The following is a 22,065-nucleotide window of genomic DNA, read 5'->3' as shown; positions in this document are numbered from 1 at the left end:
GTATTTTTTTATTTCTTTTCGAATTGCCAGTAAATTAAATTAATAATTCAAATAAAAAAGTTACAACATATCAAAAATTGGAAAAATGACTTTTTTGGTCAAAAGTGAAATTTTTTAATTTCGTATTTTTCCAAAAAATTTAAAGAATGGAGGTTATTATGGTTTTTTTTTTACCAATTTTTGAAATTAAATATCTCTGTAACGTGAGGATCTAGAGAAGCCAGTTTTTGCTCATTTTGTAGTTTTTTTATAATTTTTTTAATGACGTTTTAGTGAAATCTATAGGAGTTCAAATAAAAAAGTTACAATCACTCAAATAATTTTGTTCCAGAAGGGTTCCAATGCCCAGCAAAGGACATATTTATACCAAAGAACTTTAAATTATGTGAAATAAGCGCAAAAAAAATCTGCGAATAACTAGCCAAATAGAATTATTTTTTGATGTAGATTATCTTAAGTTCTCTTAAGACAAGTCTATTAATCTTGTTAAAGTGCTTAGGTCAATATGGTGTTTAGTTTACTGAAGGAAAACCCTTCGGCAACGTTGTTTCACAGAATGCTGGCAAACTTTCCAGAAAATCGATCGGATTTTAAGTTTGAAAGACAGCTAAACTGTAGTAATTAAGTGGTTTATTGAAGCGGGACCACGTTGAATTTTGTCCATTAAACTTTATATTTTGCTTTTGGCTAGAGGTTTTCAATGCCATTCGGGGAATTTTCTGGAAAACAACCCGTCGACAAAGCTACAAAGCTGAAAATAATTAACGTCGACGTGAATGGGAGAAAGCCGTTGCAAGTCAGTAAAGTTTGTAAATTTTAGTAAAAAGGACTACTAGGAAGTCTGATAAATATGATGTTTATTTGAAGTTTTCAAGAATTTAATATGGAGTAAACAGAAGAGGAGCAAGAAATTACAACCATTTGGTAATTAATTTTCAAGTAAGACAACTTTCTGTAAATTAATTAATTCCAAAAACAATTATTGGTATAATATATCAAACTAAAAAAATGGGTATTATTAAGGGCTTTTAAACAAATAAATCTTATAGTAATTATTAAAGTACACTCATTTGGTTTTTATGCTAAGAAATTACAAGGTTGATTAATGAAAAATGCAGCCGATTTTTGACCAATCACAAAGTGTAAGATTATATGAAATGTGCAAAACAGTTTAAAGATCCGAAAGCAAAAATGTGTATTTTTACACGGGTGCAAAGCAAATACCCGACTGGAACAAATATGACAACAGTATAGAAAGTTAACCGTCTGTTTCCCATACAAAACCATCATCATCCAATATAACCCAAGGCAAGGCTTTCCTAAAATTCCTTTCTGTCGTTGTATGGAGAGAATTTGGGGAAAATTCAATATTTCCGCACGCCACCTCGATGATTGGATCTTTTATTCACACCCCATAAAATATGCATTTGTTTAAACACGGGGATAAGCCGATGTCGAACTTGAACCTTTTCGCGTCCAAAATGGGTGTTTTGGCAATAAAATTTCAGCCCGAAAAAAAATATTGTGTTTACGACCCCATTAGTCAAAAAATATATTAACTTTTATGCAGCCAAAACCATTACAGAGTCACATAAATCGCAGTCTGTATAATGGCTTTATACTGGTAAGTAAAAAAACACATATTGGAGGGAATTATGTCGTACAATATAGTAACTATGTAATTAGTTTTTTAGTTTTTAATACCCACACAACAAATAAGGTATTTTCAGGTGAAAAATACATGCCAGGCATATGACTAGCCGCATATGAATTTGAGAATATGCCTGGCATATACCCGGCTGCTATACAAATTTTACAGTTTTTAAATATTCCAATATATGCCAGGGGTATGTCTGAGAAGTGAAAACTCTTCTCTATTGTATAGAATTGAAAACAGTTTCGTAAAATTGTTACAAGATAACATTATTTCAAACTGAATGATTAAATGGGAATAATAAAAATATAGTATACACTATAAATGGATATAAGAAAAGCAAAATATTAATATGTCTTATTTTAAAACCTTACATTTTCAGAGAAGATTACAATGCGTAAACCAAACAAAAATTACAAAAAGTCATGAAATTACAAAAAAAAACATGCCTGACACATGAACTAAACGGACAAAGTAATATGCCAGGCACGTATTGGGAATATACTTTCATGTACTGGGCACATATCTGGCATATATGTCTGAAAGTAACTGCCAGGCATACAATTTTGCTATGTGGATAGTGATGGACGTAAATTTACCGTGACCCATTATTAAAATGGCCTTTTTTTTTAATGGCCTCTGGCCATTCAAAATGGCTGTCAGAGGCCTCTGGCACGTTAAAAACAATTCATAGTAAGCTTAAGAAGGTTTCAGAGGGCTCTGGCAATATTAGGAATTTTATTGAAAAATTCCACTTTTGACTAAAAAAAGTCATTTTTCCAATTTTTGAAAGGTTGTAACTTTTTTATTTGAATTATTAATTTAATTTACTCGCAATTGGAAAAAAAATTAAAAAAAAACTACAAAACGTGCCAAAATTTGTTTTTCTAGCTCTCTCTTATAAAAATGACAATCGTAGACACACAAATTATGCTTCGTAATAATTCAGGATAATACATTTTTTTTTACTTTGTACTACCACACAATAAACAATACTTGCCTTCCAGACAAATTTAAAAATCTACCAATTGTAAATATTCAAATACCTTTCTAAAACTCGTTTCATATTTGCAATTTTTATTCCATTTACATTCGCTTTTCTATCGTAAAACCTTATCATCAAAGGGCAACAATTTGGATTTACCTTCCAGCATAAAGCGTTGAAAAAGCTGTAAAACTGTATGTTTGGTATTTTAAGTAGTAACGGAAAAATCCAACGTTTCCCAGCAAATTTCATCTATAATCCCGATGGAATTCCTGCTTTAACGTTTTGAAAATAACTCATTTCAGTGTTAATTTAACGTCCAAAATTTCATTTTGTTCTTCCTAAATTTGCAGGAAACAATAAGTTTTCGTCTCCATTTAACTCGAAACGTAGTTTATCTAGTGTTATGCTAATCTGTCAATAAATGCGGTTCGAATATTTCATTTCTGTAATCGTATAGGGAACCAAAATTCGCATTTACTGTCTTCATTACTTCCAGAAACGTGAAATATCGTATCGGCCGTAATTAATTTCGAACACCCGCCCAGTAAAAGTCGTAAATTTTCCTGGTTTCGGGAACACGGTTTAAATGGCCTCGATGACTATAAAACAGGACACTTAAGCTTATTTCTAGTGTAACTAAACGCATCTGGGTGTCCTGAATTAAACGTTGTGACCGTCAATAAAATTGTCAATTCAACACCATAAGAACGTTAAAGGAGAGTGGTAATTTGGAAACTTTATATTTTGTTCCTTCAGCAGGGTTGTTGTGAAAATTGCCCTATAATACACAAAAAATATCCAGACAAAAAGCAATTTATCTGCCTTTTCTTCGACCTAATAAATTTCCATCTTCAATTGATCTCCCCAAGACAAACAACCAGACATTCATAAGCTGGTTTTGCTGTTCGGCAATTTATTATTGTTATTTTCTGCTTCGATGCAGTCAATATGAAGGGTATTTTATTTGGAACACTTATAAAGTCCAATTTTGGTACGTTACACAAAGGCACAAGTTAAATTGTACGAGTAAGTAAATTGAATACGAGAAAAAGAGCGACTGTTTGTCAAAGTCAAAACATCTATTTATCTCTCACTGACACCTAGAAAGATATCCACAGTTGGAGATTGCATATTCTTAAAAGCTACTTCAAATGGCACAACAGTTTACGGTAATATTTCTACTTCGGTAAACACGGTTAACGAACACAAAGGAACGTTTTTGAAAGAAAATCTGTTACTTTAGAGTCTTTATGTATTTGTTGCCACTGTTTTCATTCTGCTACTGAAAGATTTATAAACGTTTTGCTAGAGGATTACCTCAAAATTGACACAAAATACGCCAGTGTTTCTACCACTGAAAATTTCTATGTTTACAAGGAGAAAAAGGGTTAAAAGTTAAAAATGTTTTACTGTCAGAAACAAACTAAAACATTGAATAAAAGCCGAAAATTGAGAGGAATTGGACAAGAGCCATACACGCAATTGTTAACGGTCTATTGTTGAACTATTCCGATCTATTATTATCGTCCCATTCTAATGGGTCGCATTGCTCTTATTAATTGCTGTGCTTTCTCTATTGTATTGTAGCCAATGGTACGTAATTTCCTTCAAAAGAATTTTCCTAAATTCTTTACATAATTCACTATTGTGAAGTGATAAAATTGAAAAACAAAATATTATATAGTCAGTTCAGTGACTGTTGACTGTTACGTCACAACCACCAGCAAAAAAACGTATGTCGGTGATTAAATTGATTGTTTGTCAAAATGATTACAGATTTAGGTTATAATTTAAGGCGTATAAAACCAATCAAATTTTATAAAAAAACAATTCTTAGACGGTGTAGAACACTTGTAGAAGCTTCTGGCAAATTTTCAGTTCTATTTAAGAGCCTCTGGCGAAACTGAACAATTCTTAGAAGCTTAGAGACCTTGTATAGGCCTTTGGCGAATTTCAACATGACTCTAGAGACCTCTGGAGATTTGTAGAGAGTTTTCAGTCGAATTTAGGGGCCCCTGGCACTTTCTTAATGGATTTAGACGCTTTTGACAATTTAAAATAACTCTTGGAAGGTTTAAGACACTTGTAGAAGCCTTTGGCAATTTCTAGAAGGTTTGCAGTATTATTTAGAGAGCTCTGGAACTTTCAAAATAGTTCTAGACTTCTAGAGGCATCTGCCAAATGAAAACAATTTTTTCAGTTCTATTTAAGAGCCTCTGGCGATTTTAAATAATTCTTATAAGCTTAGAAACCTTGTATAGGCCTCTGGCAAATTTCAATATGACTCTAGAACATCATTTCCATAAACATTTACGTGCTAACTGTCAAATTAGGGATCATAAAACTCTAAAGTATATTTTGTGACTAACGCTGCATTAAAATTGTTCCAAATTGTGTTTTTGAGGTTGAGCAAACTTTGACGTTTGTGACAGCAACCACGTGATACTGCTAGACTACTTAATTGCACAGTCACGTGACAACTATAGAAATAATGACCAAGGATGATGAAAACCACGATTTGCCTCGAATACTTTAAGAAAACTGTTCCGTGCTGTGATATTTAGAGTTCCATGCCCAAATTGGACAAAGTTTGTCAGTTTTAACGTTTCTGGCAGTGGTCACGTGATACTAGAACACTATTTACCTAAAGAGTGACCTATAAACTGTCAAATTACGAATCAAGAAGCTATAAAACTCGTCTTGTTTCAACTAAAATATATTGAATAATAAAACTGAATAAATATTTTTTATGATTTGGTTGAGCAAACTTTGACTACTGTGACAGCAAACACGTGATACTGGTACTTTACTTAATTACACAGTCACGTGACAATTATGGAAATAATGACCGAGGAAGCTGAAAACCACGATTTGCCTCGAATACTTTGTAGAGGGTTTTAAGTCGAATTTAGAGGCATTTTCTTATTGGATCTAGACGCTTTTGACAATTTAAAACCATTCTTGGAAGGATTAAGATACTTGTAGAAGCCTTTCGCAATTTCTAGAAAGTTTGCAGTATTACTTAGAGAGCTCTGACACTTTCAAAATGGTTCTAGAGGCATCTGACAAATGAAAACAATTTTTAAAAGGTTTTCAGTTTTATTTAAGAGCCTCTGGCGATTTTACACAGTTCTTAGAAGCTTAGAGACCTTGTATAGGCCTCTGACGAATTTCAACATAACTCTAGAGACCTCTGGAAATTTGTAGAGGGTTTTCAGTCGAATTTAGAGGCCACTGGCACTTTTTTAATGGATTTAGACCCTTTTGACAATTTAAAACAAGCCTTGGAAGGTTTAAGACACTTGTAGAAGCCTTTGGCAATTTCTAGAAGTTTTGCAGTATTATTTAGAGAGCTCTGGAACTTTCAAAATAGTTCTAGACTTCTAGAGGCATCTGACAAATGAAAACAATTTTTTCAGTTCTATTTAAGAGCCTCTGGCGATTTTAAATAATTCTGAGAAACTTAGAAACCTTGTAGAAGCTTCTGGCAATTTTCAGTTCTATTTAAGAGCCTCTGGCGATTTTAAAATATTCTTAGAAGCTTAGAGACCTTGTATAGGCCTCTGACGAATTTCAACATAACTATAGAGACCTCTGGAAATTTGTAGAGGGTTTTGAGTCGAATTTAGAGGCCACTGGCACTTTCTTAACGGATTTAGACGCTTTTGACAATTTAAAATAACTCTTGGAAGGTTTAAGACACTTGTAGAAGCCTTTGGCAATTTCTAGAAGGTTTGCAGAATTATTTACAGAGCTCTGACACTTTCAAGTAGTTTTAGAGGCAGCTGACAAATAAAAATAATTATTAAAAAGTTTAAAACACTTAGAAGGTGTCAGTAGCACTTAGAGTTTTAGGTAGATTCAAAATGGTTCCAGCTTCCTCTAGCAATTTAAAATAATTCTGGGAAAGTTTAAAACAGTTATAGAAAGCTTTTCAGAAAGTTTCAGTGTAATTTAAAGATCTTTAGCACACTCAAAACGGTCTTAGAGGCCTCTGACAATTTAAATCAACTCTGGGAAAGCTTAAGACACTCAGAAGATTCTCAATTGCATTTAGAGTTACATGGAACATTCAAACGGTCCTAGAGGCCTCTGGCAGATTTAAACAGTTCTAGGAAAGTTTAAGACCCTTATAGAGAACTGTGGATCTTTTCAGAAAGTTCTCAATAGCATTTAAAGGCTTTTGGTATATTCAAAACAGTTCTAGAAGCCTCTGACAATTTAAAACAACTCTAGAAAATTTTAAGACATTTCATAAAAGCTTCTGGCACTTTTTAGAAGGTTGTCAATAGTATTTACAGGTCTCTGACACTTTCCAAATGGCCTTAAAGGTTTCTGGTAATTTATATAAATTCTTGAAATATCGTTTTTGACGTCATAATGACGTAATTTGGCAAAACCATAATTTGACCGATTGTTAAATTACGTCATTGTGACGTCAAAAACGTTCTGCTGGCGCCATGGAGCGTGAAAACAAATGCGGCCTGTGTGTGTACTACTTTTTAAATTTCCTTTAACTGATTAATCACACAATATCTCATTGGCCAATTATACTAAAGACAATACATCCACTAATTTAACTTTACTGCGCTAATTGTTTATCTCCGTTCTACGATTTGTCTTTGGCAAATTCAATTTGCCGAAACTTACTGCGTAATTATCCAACAGCTGGTCTAGAAACTGGGCAAGTAAACAAGAACAACGTTAAACAATTAATTTTCCAAGTTTATATTGTTAGAAAATGCCCGCGCCCTTCCGGGTAGATATCTTTTAATATACTTTTTGGAATTTCTTCTCTTTAAAATTGTTATCGTTTGAGTTTTGTTTCAGCATGTTAATGGGAAAGTAGACAGAATCCGCGAGTGGCTTAATCGCTTTTTAACGTTTGTTCAATTTACACCAACTATATGCAAATTGGTAGTTCAGGTTAGTTTAGGGCTGTAGTTCGTTAAGATGAGGGTGCTTAATAGAGACGAAACTCATTCTTAGACTCGATAATAAAGATCTAATAAGATAATATTTGCATTTTCAGTTTCTAGGAGTTTCGTTACTGTTAGCACTTTTTGATAACGTTTCTAGTTTTACAGCCACATTGTACGAAATTGTTTCCTAAAGTTTTTTATAGAGTTCAGAATCTTTTTAGAATTTTCTGGCAATTTTAAAAAAATGTTAGATATTTCAGGATCTTCTTAGAGGCTTTTGGCAATTTTAAAACATTCTTAGAGAACTCAGGATATTTTTAGAGGCTTCCGCCATTTAAGAAAAATTCTTAGGAAGTTCAAGAATTTTTTAGAGGCTTTTGGCAATTTTAGAAAACTTTTTATAGAGTTCATGATTTTTTTAAAACTTTCTGGCAATTTTAAAAAATTCTTAGATAACTCAGGTTATTTTTAGAGGCTTCTGCCATTTAAGAAAAATTCTTAGGAAGTTCAACAACTTTTTAGTGGCTTCTGGCAATTTTAAAAAATTCTTAGACAACTTAGGATCTTTTTAGAGGCTTCTTTCATTTAAGAAAACTTCTTAGGAAGTTCAAGAACATTTTAGAGGCTTCTGACAATTTTAGAAAATTTTTTAAAGAGTTCAGAATCTTTTTAGAACTTTCTGGCAATTTTAAAAAATTCTTAGACATTTCAGGATCTTCTTAGAGGCTTTTGGCAATTTTAAAACATTCTTAGAGAACTCAGGATATTTTTAGAGGCTTCTGCCATTTAAGAAAAATTCTTAGGAAGTTCAAGAACTTTTTAGTGGCTTCTGGCAATTTAAAAAAATTCTTAGACAACTTAGGATCTTTTTAGAGGCTTCTTTCATTTAAGAAAACTTCTTGGGAAGTTCAGGAACATTTTAGAGGCTTCTGACAATTTTAGAAAATTTTTTAAAGAGTTCAGAATCTTTTTAGAACTTTCTGGCAATTTTAAAAAATTCTTAGACATTTCAGGATCTTCTTAGAGGCTTTTGGCAATTTTAGAAAACTTTTTATAGAGTTCATGATTTTTTTAAAACTTTCTGGCAATTTTAAAAAATTCTTAGACAACTTAGGATCTTTTTAGAGGCTTCTTTCATTTAAGAAAACTTCTTAGGAAGTTCAAGAACATTTTAGAGGCTTCTGACAATTTTAGAAAATTTTTAAAAGAGTTCAGAATCTTTTTAGAACTTTCTGGCAATTTTAAAAAATTCTTAGACATTTCAGGATCTTCTTAGAGGCTTTTGGCAATTTTAAAACATTCTTAGAGACCTCAGGATATTTTTAGAGGCTTCTGCCATTTAAGAAAAATTCTTAGGAAGTTCAAGAATTTTTTAGAGGCTTTTGACAATTTTAGAAAACTTTTTATAGAAAAATTCTTTTTGATAACGTTTCTAGTTTTACAGCCACATTGTACGAAATTGTTTCCTAAAGAAGAGAGTTGAATATAATTAAAGAATACTATTTAATCATGTCAATTAATAAAAAAAAAAAGATAACTTCTGGAGCTTGCATTATTTGTCTCCAAACTACGTCAAAAAAATGAATTTTTATCTAAATTTATTATTAAAAGTTTAAAAAGTACGGAATTTGTACATTTAAAAGCACTACCAACATTTCCACGTAATTTTCCATCAAAATTTCCATTTAAATTAGAAATGAATTAATCTCTAATTCCCCAGTTATTGTGTCTATTATTGCCGACCAAAATATACAATAATCCCGATTGGTGAGCAATTGCAATGCCTCTCCACAAATAAAATGAAAAAAGGGGTTTTCATCATTTTTGGAATAGAAAGTATATGGAAAAACTAGATTTGGTTGAATTTGAATAGATTATTTCGCAGATATTTTTAATAAAAAAAAAAAAATTAAATATGAAATCTCCTGGTCAACTATCGCTTACGTGGACTATTCAAAAAATGAATTGCCACCCTAAAGGAAATTACCCCTCCCGGTATATTCGCGCCATTATCTTTAATGGAAATAAAAACATCTATTCTAGAAAATAGAGTAGGATATCCTTCGTCTCGGTAATAGCGGCTCTTGAGAAAGCGAGAACTGTTTACATTGCGACATCGATCACGTTCTCCGGGAGAGTTTTTGAGTTTTCTCCAATAAGAAAGTTGTCACAGAGCAAATATTTGAATATATAAAATAGGAATATGCAAAAAGCTTCGGATGAGGCATTGAAGACTTGTTTGCTACACAAGGTCACCTTTCACGTTGTCCATGTTTACTCCGTTATGTTGTAAAATTTGTAGAGGATTTTCAGTCGAATTTAGAGGCCACTGGCACTTTCTTAATGGGTTTAGACGCTTTTGACAATTTAAAATAACTCTTGGAAGGTTTAAGACACTTGTAGAAGCCTTTGGCAATTTCTAGAAGGTTTGCAGTATGATTTAGAGAGCTCTGGAACTTTCAAAATAGTTCTAGACTTCTAGAGGCATCTGACAAATGAAAACAATTTTTAAAAGTTTTTCAGTTCTATTTTAGAGCCTCTGGCGATTTTAAACAATTCTTAGAAGCTTAGAAACCTTGTATGGGCCTCTAGCAAATTTCAATATGACTCTAGAGACCTCTGGAGATTTGTAGAGAGTTTTAAGTCGAATTTAGAGGCATTTTCTTATTGGATCTAGACACCTTTCACGTCACCTTTCACGTTGTCCATGTTTACTCCGTTATGTTGTAAAATTGAAAAATTTGTTTATCATATAAATAATAATATATTTGCTAGAAATAATGGCAACTCTAATTAGGATAGTGTACTGTTTCCCAATTTTGCCATTGTTAATTACGATAATGTAGAGAGGGAGATAATGAGAGAATGTGCTTAATGACCCCTTTATTAATATATTGACGTATTGTCGAAAGATATGTTTTTCGCTAAATTGGGCCATTTTTCTTTAACAAAACAATATCATAATTAATAGGAAAATTCTACAAATTTAACTGAATATATTGTTATTATTATACAGTAATTATATAGGAATTCAGCGGTGAATAAATGTAGAAAAATAGTTTACTTTTTTTGTCCTAAATGTATGTATAATACAGGGTGTCCCACGACGAAAAAAAGTATACATAGGAGAGTTTTGAAAATTTGGCAGGATACTGATGTGGGCATGCCCAATCTAACTAAAATATTTTCAAGATGGTTGTTGCACTTCCGTTTATACCGGAAGTCAATCACAACTTTCTTATTTTAAATAGAACACCCTATATATTATTACATATTTGGATTCCTAACAAAATTCTGACCAACTTTTGTGTACAATGCCCTATGCCTATCTCTAACCGTTTTCGAAATATTTGATGTTTTTCCAAAAAAGTGACAGTTGCAACGCTCATCATATTTTTGTACTCTGTCAAAACCTTAATTCATTTTGTAATGAAACTTTGGGTTATTGTAAATAAAAGATCGTTTTATTAAACTGAGGGTGCGTAATGAGTCATTTGTATACAGGGTCGTCAAAAAAAAATCATAAACTTGCCACTAAAAAAAATGAAAAATTTCAAGTTTTTGAAATAGAAAGGAAGGAAGTTCAAGAACATTTTAGAGGCTTCTGGCAATTTTATAATTTTTTTATAGAGTTCATAATCTTTTTAGAACTTTCTGGCAATTTTAAAAAATTCTTAGCCATTTCAGGATTTTCTTAGAGGCTTTTGGCAATTTTAAAAAATTCTTAGGAAGTTCAAGAACTTTTTAGAGGCTTTTGGCAATTTTAGAAAACTGTTCATAGAGTACATGATTTTTTAAAATGTTCTGGCAATTTTAAAAAATTTTATACAATTCAGGATCTTCTTAGAGGCTTTTGGCAATTTAAATAAATTCTTAGATAACTCAGGATCTTTTTAGAGGCTTCTGCCATTTAAGAAAAATTCTTAGGAAGTTCAAGAACTTTTTAGAGGCTTTTGGCAATTTTAGAAAATTGTTTATAGAATTCAGGATTTTTTTAATAATTTCTGACAATTCAAATAAATTCTTAGACAACTCAGGATTTTTTTAGAGGCTTCTGGCAATTTCAGAAAAACTCTTACATTATTCAGGACCTTTTCAGAAGCTTTGGACATTTAAAAAAATAATCTTATACAGTTCAGCTCTCAGAAGCTATTGGCAATTTTACAAATAGTCTCAGATAGTTTAGGACCCATTTAGAGGCTTCTGGCAATTTTAGAAAATTCTTAGACAACTCAGGACCATACTTATACTAAAGTAGAACTTAATGTCAATCAGCACCACAATATTTATTTCATTTTTTATTCTTAAGACATTTTTCTTACCTCTTAATTTAATTGATTATTCTTAGTTAGAAGTAATTTTTTTTATCCTAAAAAGTACAGTAATAACAAAGTATTTTAAAAACCCTGTGTTTTTCACTATTTGGCAAAATATTTAAGAAAGCATTTTAAGGAGCTCTATTAATATATTAATTTAGGTATATTATACATATTCACAGAATAATGTTTGCTGACAAGATTTATATAACTTTGTTATTACTAATTGAATAACTTACTACTACACCACAACTAATTCGAGAAATAAAACACTTCACTTAAATTACCTTGCCAAATCAATAAATCCCAGTTAACACTTATGCCACTTGAAAGACTTCCACTACACAACAGTCCTTTCTATCATTTTTTAAATAAAGAAGAAAAGCCGAATCCATTAGCGAATGGTGTGCTAGCATCTTCACGTTTATCCAACCAATCATTTTTAATCAAATCACTACCCTTCTCGCCAATCATAATCGTCGGAGCATTAGTGTTGCCCCTGACAATTTTGGGCATAATCGAAGCATCGATCACTCTCAAGTTTTTAATTCCGTGCACTTTCAATTCGGGTGAAACTACTGCTTTGGGATCCGATTTCGGTCCCATTTTGCAAGTACTGGTCGGATGGAATATCGTGGTAGTGTAGGCTTGGGCCACACATGCCCAGTACTCGTCAGTACCAAATGGTAGATGCTGGCAGGCTGGTAGTGGAGTGGTGATCAAAGCGTAACCCAACTTTTGCAAGGTTGTCGTTCTTAACAGGTTCAGTGCTTGTTTTACTCCTTCTACGATTCTACGTAAGTCGATTTCCTCATAGAAAGTGTTGGCGTGTATCACTGGTGTACCATAAACTGGATCAGTGTTGTTTAATCGTACTAATCCACGACTTTCTGGACATAACAAGATTGGCCTCACTGTCAGACCATCATAGTAGGCTAAAGGTAGTACTGCAGTTTCAGATGTTAGGATAGGGTCAGTGTAGAAGTTCTCTAAGTTTGTAGCATCTATAGAGTATTGAATATCCGGTCGTCCAGGTTCGTCTTCATATTTCGTTTGAACGAAAGCGTTAGCCTGTAACGGACCTGTAGATGCTAAAGGTCCTCTATGAGTGTCTCTGTAATAGTATACATCTCTTTGTAGCTGTTCATCACTGGCTGTAGTTGCTGTTAAATTTGATATGGCAAACACCACACCATCTATGGTAGTGTGATCTTGAAGATTGTACCCTACAGCTAAATCTTTGATCACTTGGATGTTGTTCTCTCGAAGATGTTCTGCAGGTCCAACCCCACTTAACATCAAAATAATTGGTGAGTTAATGGCACCTGCCGATAGTATAACTTCCTTCCTGGCAATCACTCTCTGAAGTTTATTGTTTCTCATATATTCTACACCATAAGCGGTTTTGGTGGTTGGATCAATCAACACCCTGTACACGTGAGCTTTGGTTTGAATAGTCAGGTTAGGTCTCTTTCTTCTCACTGGTCTAATGTAGGCCACATTACTACTAACTCTTTGACCATCTCTAGCAGTATGTTGCAAAAGCATAGTACCAATCATTCGTTCTGTATTCTGATCTATCAAAGGCAGACCCAATTCTTGGTAAGCCTGCACCAAAGCCAAAGTATTCCTGTCTTGGTAAGGCAAACGTGCCACGTACTGGTACCCTTCAAACCCATGGTATCGCTCATCGACCAGTTCAGGGTTTTCGTTTTTCTCCGACTTGATAAAGTACGGCAACACATCCCTGTAGGACCAGCCAGGGTTGCCCATCTCCTCCCATTCGTCATAGTCCCGAGGATGAGCTCTAATATAGATCAAGTAGTTGATGGTGGAGCTACCTCCCATGACTTTGCCTCTAAACCAGGAACAACGGCCGTTTCTTCTAGCCAGACAACTGTGAGCTGATGGTTGAGTTTGGTAACCCCAATCCAGACTCGATCTGTCTACGGCTGGAGCGAAAGCTGGTACAGCGGCCACTTCTGGTTCTTCCGCACCAGCTTCAAGAAGAAGCACCTGAAAAACGTTGGATTTTAGTAATTGGTAGTAGTGTTATTTTGTTACTGAAAATTTAAGTTGGTAAGAGTGAAATTTGCTTGAAATATATTTTTAGAGAACGAACTAACCTAACTGAAAATCTCCTTTCTTACCTGTATGTCGAGTCTCTAGTACCCCCCCATTCTTTAAATTTTTTTGAAAAGTGAAAAATTTTAAAGTGTTTTTTTTTGTGCTTATTTCACTTAATTTAAGTTTTTTTTGTATAAATATGCCCTTTGCTGTGCATTGGAACCCTTATAGAGCAAAATAAAAATTTGCCAAAATTGCACTTTTGACAAAAATTGAATTTTTTGACTTTTTGAAAAATCGTAGCTCTTTTATTTAGATTCGCAGGAAATTTGTTCCTACGCCATTCGAAAAAGCATAAAAAATACTACAAAATGAGTTAAAAATGGCCTCTCTAGCTCCTCATGTTCCCGAGATATTGAATTTCAAAAAGTACCTAAAAAACCTCTCTGGTACCCCCCCATTCTTTCAATTTTTTTGAAAAGAGAAAAATTTTAAAATCCTTTTTTTTGTGTTTATTTTAGTTAATTTAAGGTTTTTAGTTATAAATGTGCCCTTTACTGTGCATTGGAACCCTTATGGAGCAAAAAAAATATTGAAAATTTTGACAAAAAATGGCATTTTTCGAATTTTTGAAAGGTTCAAAGTGGTTATTTCCCTTAATTTGAGGTCCTTTGGTATAAATATATCCGTTGCTGTGCATTAGAACCCTTATGGAGCAAAATAAAAATTTGCCAAAATTGCACTTTTGACAAAAATTGAATTTTTTGACTTTTTGAAAAATCGTAGCTCTTTTATTTAGATTCGCAGGAAATTCGTTCCTACGCCATTCGAAAAAGCATAAAAAATACTACAAAATGAGTTAAAAATGGCCTCTCTAGCTCCTCATGTTCCCGAGATATTGAATTTCAAAAAGTACCTAAAAAACCTCTCTGGTACCCCCCCATTCTTTCAATTTTTTTGAAAAGAGAAAAATTTTAAAGTGTTTTTTTTGTGCTTATTTCACTTAATTTAAGGTTTTTTTGTATAAATATGCCCTTTGCTGTGCATTGGAACCCTTATGGAGCAAAAAAAAAAATTGAAAATTTTGACAAAAAATGGCATTTTTCGAATTTTTGAAAGGTTCAAAGTGGTTATTTCCCTTAATTTGAGGTCCTTTGGTATAAATATATATATAAAAGCGATGTGACAGTTTGACCTGCCAGAATCACAGTTTGCAAGAAAAGTCATAGACAAAATCACTTGTAAAACCCACTTGGAATGAGAAAATTACTGTTTTATACACATTTTTGGAATCTTCATTAAATTTCCTATCCAATAACCTGAAAAACACTACAAAATTTGGTACAGTCAGGAAGAAAAGCGGTGTCAAAATTTGAACTGTCAGAAACACAGTTTGAAAGGACAGTCAGGGCCAAAATCGCCTGTAAAACCCACTTGGGACAGAAAAATTACTGTTTTAAATACATTTTTGGACTCCTCATTAAATTTCCTATCCAACAGTGTGAAAAAACATTACAAAATTTGGTACAGTCAGGGAGAAAAGCGATGTGACAGTTTGACCTGCCAGAATCACAGTTTGAAAGAAAAGTCATAGACAAAATCACTTGTAAAACCCATTTGGAATGAGAAAATTACTGTTTTATGCACATTTTTGGAATCTTCATTAAATTTCCTATCTAATAACCTGAAAAAACACTACAAAATTTGGTACAGTCAGGAGGAAAAGCGGTGTCAAAGTTTAAACTGTCAGAAACACAGTTTGAAAGGACAGTCAGGGCCAAAATCGCCTGTAAAACCCATTTGGGACAGAAAAATTACTGTTTTAAACACATTTTTGGAATCCTCATTAAATTTCCTATCCAACAGTATGAAAAAACATTACAAAATTTGGTACAGTCAGGGAGAAAAGCGATGTGACAGGTTGACCTGCCAGAATTACAGTTTGAAAGAAAAGTCATAGACAAAATCACTTGTAAAACCCACTTGGAATGAGAAAATTACTGTTTTATACACATTTTTGGAATCCTCATTAAATTTCCTATCCAATAACCTGAAAAAACATTACAAAATTTCCTACAGTCAGGGAGAAAAGCGATGTGATAGTTTGACCTGCCAGAATCACAGTTTGAAAGAAAAGTCATAGACAAAATCACTTGTAAAACCCACTTGGAATGAGAAAATTACTGTTTTATACACATTTTTGGAATCTTCATTAAATTTCCTATCCAATAACCTGAAAAAACACTACAAAATTTGGTACAGTCAGGAGGAATAGCGGTGTCAAAATTTGAACTGTCAGAAACACAGTTTGAAAGGACAGTCAGGGCCAAAATCGCCTGTTAAACCCACTTGGGACAGAAAAATTACTGTTTTAAACACATTTTTGGAATCCTCATTAAATTTCCTATCCAACAGTGTGAAAAAACATTACAAAATTTGGTACAGTCAGGGAGAAAAGCGATGTGACAGTTTGACCTGCCAGAATCACAGTTTGAAAGAAAAGTCATAGACAAAATCACTTGTAAAACCCACTAAAAAGCAATTTTATATTGTTGATTTGCCTATACGGTAACTATACGGATATTCTGTGTTTTACCTCTCTGTAAAGTATCAATTATAGAAACTTTAAGTTTATCCAATTGCTGCTAGAAGCTTTGATATGATCTATGCCTAAATTATCATGAGAAATCCTTTCTCAAGCAACTTTGTTATTAATATTGGAAATTTCCGAATTACTGTAAAGTTTACGTATGTAACTAATTTTAAGCTTTATCCTTAGGGCCTTTATCTATCAAACCTTGAGAATGATATTAAGGCAACAAACACGAAAATCACGATGCCATGAAATTTGAAAATGTAAATTTCCCAGGCGCCTTTATATCAATTATCTGTTTAATAATTCTCCGCCATTCACGTCGCGACGACAATGAAATGGAGATTGGCCCCACTTCACCTTCACCCAAAATTGATTTCTTGTCAAATCTCTCATCAGCCCCGAAAATTGGCCGGTATATCCCATTTTTCAGCGGTTTTCAGGGTAAAAATACCCGCTAAAAACACTTCAAAACACGCCCGAATCCTCGATCGGAACTCGAAACTTTAGGGGAGGCCCCTAAATTGTTGTGCGAGACTTTTTAGACGGTAATAAACGGGAAATTTAATTAATAGCCTTTTTAGACGATGCCTAAAGGAATAAATTATATCGGAGAGAGGCTTTCTGATCTTATTTTTTTCCTGAAAACCGGATTGGTGGATTGGAAGAGTAATTAAAAATTTGTGTTAGAAGTAGCGCCAAACTTCAAAGTGGGCACTAATTGTGTGATTAAAATTTAAATTACTTCACGTCCTAGAAGAATTACTAACTTCATTCTGAGGTACGTTAATTAAACTGCATGGAAACATTTATAAAGTTATTAGCAAAACTGACGTGCCAATAAGGTGTTCAATCTGTAATGAGTTTGCAAAGAAAAAATGAAAAATCCACACCGATAATGACACGTTTTGCCGTAATTGTTTATTCCAAGAGCAAACGTGGTGAAAGTATGTTGATGTAAAAAAACTATGAAATTTATTGCAGACCAACATAGAGAACAAAATAAAAATGTCTGAAAGAATGTACGTTTGCTTATGTCACGAGTTGTGCGGTTATTACACTGTTGCCTACTGTTGGACTTTAAGAATAAAAAATCGACTTTTTTAAATAAAAACGGGAGTAATTTTTCATACTAATTGATGTTGCGAGAAAAAACTGGATGAATAAAGGTAACGGCTGGCAGAGAAGTAGGTAATTTGGGAAGAATTTGTTGGAAATCTTCCACTAAAAGCAGGTTTAATTTCCAATTAACTTTTGCCAGCATCCTCCTAGAAGCCTTTTAGTTAACTTGGGAAAAAGTAATTTGCAGCACGAGTTGTTTTAATGTGTTAATTTTAAATTGCACAAAGATTCTATTTTTCACATGCTATCATGATTATCGGTTATACAAGTATATACTATTTATTATAATATATAATATTTTACTTTAGCAGGAAAATTTGAATAAAAAAGTTCAGTCAAAAATCATCATATTGTATTTCAAAAAGTATTAAAAAAAAGACATATAATACCCCCCTATTCTTTCAATTTTTTTTTGAAAAATTAAAAAATTTAATGTGCTGTTTTTATACTTATTTCACTTAATTTAAGGTCCCTTGTTATAAATATGCTCTTTGCTGTGCACTAGAACTCTTCTGGAGCAAATTAAAAATTTTCCAAAATTGCACTTTTTACTAAAACTGACATTTTCCAAATTTTGAATGATTGTAACTTTTTTATTTGAACTCTTATAGATTTCTCTCAACCGCCATTAGAAAAAGGATACAAAAAACTACAAAATGAGGCAAAACTGGCCTCTCAAGCTCTTCATATTACCGAGATATTGCATTTCAAAAAGTTGTAAAAAAACACCCCTAATACCCCCCCGTTCTTTCAATTTTTTTGAAAAATAAAAAAATTTAAAATGCTTTTTTGTACTTATTTCACTTAATTTAAGGTCCTTTGGTATAAATATACACTTTGCTGTGCATTGGAACCTTCCTAGAGCAAAATAAAAAATTGCCAAAATTGCACTTTTTGCAAAAATGTCAATTTTTCAATTTTTGAATGATTGTAACTTTTTTATTTGAACTCTTATAGATTTCGCTCAATCGCCATTAGAAAAAGGATACAAAAAACTACAAAATGAGACAAAACTGGCCTCTCTAGCTCTTCATGTTACCGAGATATTGCATTTCAAAAAGTAGTTAAAAAAGCACTCAAATACCCCCCCATTCTTTCGATTTTTTTGAAAAATTAAAAATTTAAAGTGCTTTTTTGTACTTATTTCACTTAATTTAAGGTCCTTTGGTATAAATATGCCCTTTGATGTGCATTGGAACCTTTCTGGAGCAAAATAAAAAATTGCCAAAATTGCACTTTTTGCAAAAATGTCAATTTTTCAATTTTTGAATGATTGTAACTTTTTTATTTGAACTCTTATAGATTTCGCTCAATCGCCATTAGAAAAAGGATACAAAAAACTATAAAATGAGACAAAACTGGCCTCTCTAGCTCTTCATGTTACCGAGATATGGCATTTCAAAAAGTAGTAAAAAAACACCCCTAATACCCCCCCGTTCTTTCAATTTTTTTGAAAAATGAAAAAATTTAAAATGCTTTTTTTGTACTTATTTCACTTAATTTAAGGTCCTTTGGTATAAATATACACTTTGCTGTGCATTGGAACCTTCCTAGGGCAAAATAAAAAATTGCCAAAATTGCACTTTTTGCAAAAATGTCAATTTTTCAATTTTTGAATGATTGTAACTTTTTTGTTCGAACTCTTATAGATTTCTCTCAACCGCCATTAGAAAAAGGATACAAAAAACTACAAAATGAGGCAAAACTGGCCTCTCTAGCTCTTCATGTTACCGAGATATTGCATTTCAAAAAGTAGTAAAAAACACCCCTAATACCCCCCCGTCCTTTCAATTTTTTTGAAAAATGAAAAAATTTAAAATGCTTTTTTTGTACTTATTTTACTTAATTTAAGGTCCTTTGGTATAAATATACACTTTGCTGTGCATTGGAACCTTCCTAGGGCAAAATAAAAAATTGCCAAAATTGCACTTTTTGCAAAAATGTCAATTTTTCAATTTTTGAATGATTGTAACTTTTTTATTTGAACTCTTATAGATTTCGCTCAATCGCCATTAGAAAAAGGATACAAAAAACTACAAAATGAGACAAAACTGGCCTCTCTAGCTCTTCATGTTACCGAGATATTGCATTTCAAAAAGTAGTAAAAAACACCCCTAATACCCCCCCGTTCTTTCAATTTTTTTGAAAAATGAAAAAATTTAAAATGCTTTTTTTGTACTTATTTTACTTAATTTAAGGTCCTTTGGTATAAATATACACTTTGCTGTGCATTGGAACCTTCCTAGGGCAAAATAAAAAATTGCCAAAATTGCACTTTTTGCAAAAATGTCAATTTTTCAATTTTTGAATGATTGTAACTTTTTTATTTGAACTCTTATAGATTTCGCTCAATCGCCATTAGAAAAAGGATACAAAAAACTACAAAATGAGACAAAACTGGCCTCTCTAGCTCTTCATGTTACCGAGATATTGCATTTCAAAAAGTAGTAAAAAACACCCCTAATACCCCCCCGTTCTTTCAATTTTTTTGAAAAATGAAAAAATTTAAAATGCTTTTTTTGTACTTATTTTACTTAATTTAAGGTCCTTTGGTATAAATATATCCTTTGCTGTGCATAGGAACCCTTCTAGAGCAAATTAAAAATTTGTCAAAATTGCACTTTTTGCAAAAATGTCATTTTTCCAATTTTTGAAGGATTGTAACTTTTTTATTTGAACTCTTATAGATTTCACTTAACTGTGTTTCTGGCAGTTCAAATTTAGATAGACTATTGGATAGTAAATTCCATGAGAATTCTAAAAATGTGCTTAAAATCGCCATTTTCTCACTACAAGTGAGTTTTACAAGCGATTTTGTTCCTGACTGTCAAACTGTGCTCAAAGGTTTCAAAAATCAAGGTTTTCTTACATAATTCAATACAAAACGTGTTTTTGCGATTGAAAACAGTTATTTTGACAGTAGTCACGTGACTGCCCAACTAAATTATCCTCCAAAAACCACGTAATATCTGTGATTAATATCAAAACTGTCAAAATTTTGCAACAATTACAGTTTAACATAGTTTTCGAAACAAGACTTGTTTCTGAGAAGCTTTAGACAAGTTTTTTGCTGTATTGTTGTAATCTCTACTCGTAAATGTAAACTACAAAAACCTGGACGTTGAAATGACATGAGGATTACGACAAATCACACCGATTTCCAAACTGTTGACAATCAAACTGGCATTCCAACGTGCAAATACACATTTTCCTATTTTCATCAATTTTTCAGAGCCAGAAATCCTGAGCCGTATTTTCTCGTTCAAAAACGAGGATATAAAGCAATAAAATTCAATTCGGCCTAAACGACGGTAGCGAAACAAAAAATAATATAAAACACTAGTTTCCATCGCAGGCACAAATGCTTTAAACCGGACACAGAAGCTTTATTCCAGAGAGATATAAATTTTTCCTCCCTGCAGCTCTATCTACTGTATTGAGCAATTGCGCTTTGTTTGAGCATAAAGCAACCGATTAAAGCGGAAAAATCATAACTGCACAGATCTCAGTTCGTTTCATAGAGATAACGGTAACATTTCTGAACTGAAACGAAAAATAGACCTTTTATGGTGTTATTAAAGTAATTTCTTCATTGTATAATTAATGTAAGTTTGCCTGACGTAAGAATTAATGCAATCCTGTTGAAAATAATCTTGTTTAGGTTGGTTAAAACAAAAATGACTCCTTTTTTAACTCACAATTTAATTGAACAACTTCAATCATTCTGTGATAGTAATAACATTTTAGTGTCTAACCAATCTGGTTTTCGACAACGTCATTCTTGTGAGTCTGTGATAATTAATATATGTGATAATTTGCTAAAAGCTGCGGACAGTGGTAATTTTGTATTGGCTGTGTTTCTGGACTTTAGAAGAGCTTTCGAAACTATCGATAGATTTACATTAGTGAAGAAAATGGAAAAGTTGGGAATACGGGGTCCAGTTCTGAATTGGTTCAAGTCATACTTATTTGAAAGAAGTCAAAAAGTCAGATTTAAGAACAGTGTGTCTAATCCAATAAATACAGTGTATGGGGTGCCGCAAGGAACTGTATTGGGGCCTTTATTATTTTTACTGTACATTAATGACATTGTTAGCGTAATTAATGGTAGTAATATTGAGTTGTTTGCAGACGATACAATGTTATATGTAGTTGGAAATGATGTAAGTGAAATGGCTAGGACAATTAACAGTGATTTGGACCGCATTTTTGAATGGTTATGTGTAAATAAATTAAGCATTAATACCTCGAAATCTAAATTTTGCATATTTGGGAAAAAATATATGTTGCGTAGTCTTCATATAGAAAACATAAACATTAAAATCAACAACGACAGGTTAATACATGAAAGTAGAATTAAATATCTTGGAGTTATGTTGGATTCTGAACTAACTTTTCGTCCG

At 32.6% G+C, this 22,065-nt stretch overlaps 1 protein-coding gene across 1 annotated transcript in view; it reads right to left on the bottom strand.

Moving 5' to 3' along the window:
* Window positions 1–11,831: 11,831 nt before the first annotated feature.
* The window catches only part of LOC145729702 (glucose dehydrogenase [FAD, quinone]-like), a 29,066-nt gene continuing 18,832 nt past the window's right edge, over window positions 11,832–22,065 (bottom strand). Inside the window, exon 2 of the mRNA XM_081980561.1 lies at window positions 11,832–13,896. Within this exon, the coding sequence (XP_081836687.1) occupies window positions 12,241–13,896 (1,656 nt within the window). The 3' untranslated portion in view covers window positions 11,832–12,240. The remainder of the gene's footprint in view (window positions 13,897–22,065) is intronic.

This window comes from Ips typographus, linkage group LG5 (assembly GCF_016097725.1).
Source record: "Ips typographus isolate SLU linkage group LG5, UJ_Ityp_2.0, whole genome shotgun sequence".
Taxonomy (NCBI): Eukaryota; Metazoa; Arthropoda; class Insecta; order Coleoptera; family Curculionidae; genus Ips; species Ips typographus.
This window is presented reverse-complemented; position numbering and strand designations above follow the sequence as displayed.